This window comes from Rhipicephalus microplus, chromosome 6, assembly GCF_043290135.1.
Source record: "Rhipicephalus microplus isolate Deutch F79 chromosome 6, USDA_Rmic, whole genome shotgun sequence".
NCBI lineage: Eukaryota > Metazoa > Arthropoda > Arachnida > Ixodida > Ixodidae > Rhipicephalus > Rhipicephalus microplus.
The window spans coordinates 129708854-129713637 of NC_134705.1; the positions used below are offsets into that span (position 1 = coordinate 129708854).

The window sequence follows — 4784 nt, forward strand, 5'->3', positions numbered from 1 at the left end:
AGATGTTTGCCTAGGCCCTTATATCAGCCATTCGTATATTTACTATAAAATAGTACATACGCCCTTCTTACATCAAACCTGTTTTTACTTCAAGAAACTTTACGAGAATGCGGGTGTTTCACGTCATTGGCAGGTTTGAACAGGCGATGTCTCTACATCCTTCTTTTTCACAAAAGAATCAGTCTTCTTCAGGGCAGCTGCAGCCTTTCTTAGCCTCATTCGTTTTACTACGCCTCGCTCGCTATGCGCCACCATTCAAGGTGGAAGAGGAGGAAAGTATGATTGTGAGCATATAAAAGATAGATGAGAATCACGGAGTCCTCGTCACCAAGCCCCGAATTTTGATTGATTGATTGATATGTTGGGTTTAATGTCCCAAAACCACCATATGATTATGACAGACGCCGTAGTGGAGGGCTCCGGAAGTTTTGATCATCTGGGGTTCTTTAACGTGCACCCAAATCTGAGCACACGGTCCTACAACCCTTCCGCCTCCATCGAAAATGCAGCCGCCACACCTGGGATTCGAACCCGCGACTCGTGGGTCAGCAGCTGAGTACCTTAGCCACTAGACCACCGTGGCGGGGCAAGCCCCGCATTTTACCCGAGTTTAAGAAACAAAGGTTGGTGTGAGAAAGGGCAATCGGTGCTGTTAGTATAAATGACAAATGATTGTGGAGAGTGGGTACGAAGGAAGATTATTTCTTTTCTCGGTTAGATACAGTGATACTTCGTAAAAGAGAAAAGTAAAACGAGAATCTTCGAGCTTCTGTTGTTGGGCCTTATGTTCACGGCTCTCCTAACCTTAACTTGCACTCCTGGTTCAAGTCTTTGTTTGAACACGGTGGCTATACCGTGCAGCGTCAAGGTCCTAATGGGATGAAAAAAATGCTGTACATCCTCTTCTTGCATGAAATACCTCTCTTCCTGGGCTGGAAATATCAGCAACAAACAGTGCATAAAATTTCATGGTACAAACGTTCTTTCAAACTCCACCTAAAGGTCAGGCCTAATTGTGCCTGGTAAGCAGTATGACCGACACCGATAAGAAGTTTGAATTACCTTTTTCGAAGCAGCCCTTGATTCCACTCTTCAATTGTTTATTGGAGAGAAGAGCAAGCAAGGCGTGCATAAATATGCTGAAAAATAACGCTGCTGCTTCCCGTAGGAAGCTAATTCATACTCCATATCAAAACGTACGCTGACAGGCATTTAGGGCTATCATCAATTCGGTGAAGAGGTTTCCCAAGGACATGTTAGCGGAGAACTTCAGCACACTAAGTAACGTGACTCTTTTCTATGTAATCATTAGAATATCAAAGAACTACCTGGGCTCTTATTATGCTTTTTTCAGACTCACGACGAATTGTACAAACGCAAGATAACATGGGCCTGAAGCTTTATCCTTCTATCGAAGGGCTCTGCATACCAAGAGCGTTCCACGAAAAGAACTTTCGCTCTGCGATTGGGTACAAGGCACGCGAAGGAGACATCTTTATCGTCACTTACCCAAAATGTGGGACCAACTGGACTCAATACATCGTGTGCAACATTCTGACTCGTGGAAACCCGCCATCTGATATTGACGACTACGATCTCATGACGCCGTTCCTTGACGCTAGGGGAGCCGAGGCTGCGGAAAATCGTCTCGGAGGAGGCCCCATCGTGACGCACCTGCCAGGTGGCGTGTTTGAACCAAGTGATTGCGCCAAGTACATTTACGTCGCTAGAAATCCGTATGACTGCGCTGTTTCTTATTACTATTTCCTCAGAGGATTCACGCCAAACGCTTTCCCGGATTTCGGCACCTTCTTGGACACGTTCCTATCTGGAGAGGTAAGCTGTCCAAGTTGCCTGCACTTCGCAATTAGGTCAGCACTCCTTGCTTTTATTTCTCGTTTATATACAATAGAGATAACCTGACAGCATCAAAGGTGTGGGGTGCCTGCATTAGTGTTACACGAACAAACTGCACGAGTTTGAGTACACGGCCACATCATCCCTGCAGTCTATAGGACGGAGCCCCGCACCATTCGTATTAAGACATACACAATGCTTATTAGGAGTTGCAATCTGATGCCACATGATAAAAAAACAAAAAGCTTCGTGGCGTAAATCTTAAGACACCAAGGAAGTAATAACAGTTACCATTTGTTTTGCACCACTCTTGTATTAGATTCATCTAACATTTCCCTGTCTCTAGAATACATAGTGCCTCCCGCGTGCGTCATGGCTTTGTAAGTTAACTCTCTTGACTTTGTCAAATGTCCTCGAGTTCACTTTACTTTTGAGCCAGTCGCGTCAAATGCGTTATTTCGACACATCGGCAGACAAAAACAGAAATAAATAGGCTGGCATAGCGTCATATCCACTCTATCGTAACGAAACCATGAAACCAGGGCTATACAAATAAAGGAGATGATCAACCGAGCACAGCTATTGCCTTGTAATTGCCTTGAGGGAATGCGTCTAGGAGCGGCTACCTTTTCGTTTTCTTCTTGCCCAAGTGACTTGAAGTGATTTTTGAGTCGCCGTTTTGTTTATTTTGTGATCAGGTTCCATGCGGTGATTACTTCGACCACTTGTTGTCCTGGTATGAGCATCGACGAGATGCCAATGTCCTGCTCATAACTTACGAAGACCTAAAGGCCGACAGCACGGCACAGCTTCTCAGGATCGCCGATTTCCTTGGCGAAGAGTATGCAACAGAACTTCGTCAAGATGAAGCACTGCTCCAGCGCATCATCGCCGCTTCTCGCCTGGAGAAGATGAAGGCGTTCATCAAGTACAACCCAGTTGACAGATTTCGGTCAAACAATTGCGAAACAGGAGCGGTCAGCCGACAGTCTCCGAACTTTGTCAACGTTGCCGAAGTGATAAACGGTCCCGTCTCTAAAGTACCATCTGCCTTTTTAAGAAAAGGAATTGTGGGAGACTGGAAAAATCACTTTACCAGTGAACAACTGCAAAAAACTAAAGCCTGGATATCTGAAAAGACGGCTGGTAGCGATGTAATGAGCCTGTGGAAGGCAAATATTCTCCCCAGTGTATAATTAAAGAGCTTGCGTAGAAGTTATTCGTAAATAAACTTCCATTCCTTCTTTAAAGCTAATTTGTTCTGCTTGCTGTTATGAAGGTTGCACTGTGATGTGGTGCTTCTCAACAATAGGAAAACAACGGTACCTGCTGTTTGTATAAAGCTAATGTTTCGTTCGATGAAATGAGAGTTAAATGAACTTAATGGAACAGAGTGGATAAGGGGATGCAGGGAACATTGCCGGTGGTCTTCAAAAATAGTGTAAAAACATCTAATGAGGTTGCTTGCTTAACTTGGTTTGACAAACTTCATCTAAAGACAACGCAAACAACAGTACTAAATATTACATACACATGTGAATGCAAGTGGAAGGAAAATACTGCTGCTTGTAGAGACGCGAATCAACAAGCTAGGGATGAAGCAACTCATACTCGATCAACGAGCGTTGGTGGTAGTCTTGAAGCTGTCCATTTCATTTTGTAATTTCTTGCATCTAAAGCTGAAACTGTATGCTAGTGGTACTTGTAACTCATCCGAAGGCTTGCTCGGCGTTGTCCGAAGGCCATAAGTTTGGTCTGTATGGGCGGAAAGATTGCTTTTTGATACACTTAAATTCAATTTTGTTTCGGTCATTTCTAGCAGCTCTGTGCAGTGGCTGGACCAACCCTTATAACTATCCGCAAGCAACTGAAATTGGGCTCGTCTTGACGCTTATGTTCAACAATAACTTACGCTGTTAGAGCATCAACCCCGCCCGGCGGAATTGCCGACTGTCAAACAAAAAAACAGGAACTCTCATGACGAACTTTGTATGGCAGAAATGCATGGGAACAGCGATTGAAAAGAGCAGAAGTAAGTTAGGATAACCAAATTACGTTAGGTATCAAGGTAGGGCAAGTCAAGTTAACCAGGGGGGCATTTGTCACTGTATTGGAATGCCACGTATGCCACCTGTGTCTTCGTTAAAACGATATCTCGGCACTTTTATTTACAAAGCGTAATATAGAAGGTTGTGCCTGCACCCTCCCAAAGCGCTCTTTAGGATTCTGCCTGGCGTCAAGTCTTTTCAGGTGAGAATTTCCTGCTGGGTCTTAAACTATGCTTCTGTTATCCAGAATGTTTTGAACCACACTGGTATATTCTCTAACAGGAGGGCATAAATGATATCGATGGAGGTTAATCTCCGGCAGCCACATAAACGCCCAGAGGCTTGATCACCTCACGTGATGCACCCTGGCATCACCCGTGGCCCGCACTGTGAACTTACATAGAAGCCACTTGGAGACGGCCAAGGGAGAGGACCGTCTGTCTCGAGCATGGTCTACACGCTATGTGTATCACTCATTCTCACTGGCTTTGCGGTCTCGCATGCCCTGCCTTTAACAAGAGTGGAAGCTCGGGCTAGTTGGTGTGAAGTCATGATTGCAACTTTTTAGTGTGCGTACATGGGAAAAAAATAGAAAGCGTGTACGGAAAGAGCGCTCTTTCTGTCTGCCCTGTCCCTTCTTTTCTATGTTCGTGTGCGGAAAAATAACTTGGAAATATGCATTTTTACGCCTTCATTGTGCCACGATTGTTGTGTATTGTTCTGTGAAGCCTACGTCAGCCTTCCTTCAATCGGGAATCGTACATATAGCCGATACCCGCAGTGAAAAAATCACGAAATAGTGGCAACGACAATACGCACAAGTAAATCCTTACCTAATTCTGCACTTATGAGATTTATATCAGCTCCCTACTTGTTTTT

General features: G+C 44.6%; 1 protein-coding gene across 1 annotated transcript; it reads left to right on the forward strand.

Annotated features, from left to right (window-relative positions):
* The first annotated feature begins 1359 nt into the window (after window positions 1-1359).
* LOC142766022 (sulfotransferase 2A6-like) lies at window positions 1360-3053 on the forward strand. The gene is made up of 2 exons (XM_075867834.1): window positions 1360-1836; window positions 2556-3053. The coding sequence occupies exons 1-2, from the start codon at window positions 1387-1389 to the stop codon at window positions 3051-3053; spliced, it is 948 nt and encodes a 315-aa protein (XP_075723949.1). The 5' UTR covers window positions 1360-1386.
* Window positions 3054-4784: the final 1731 nt, after the last annotated feature.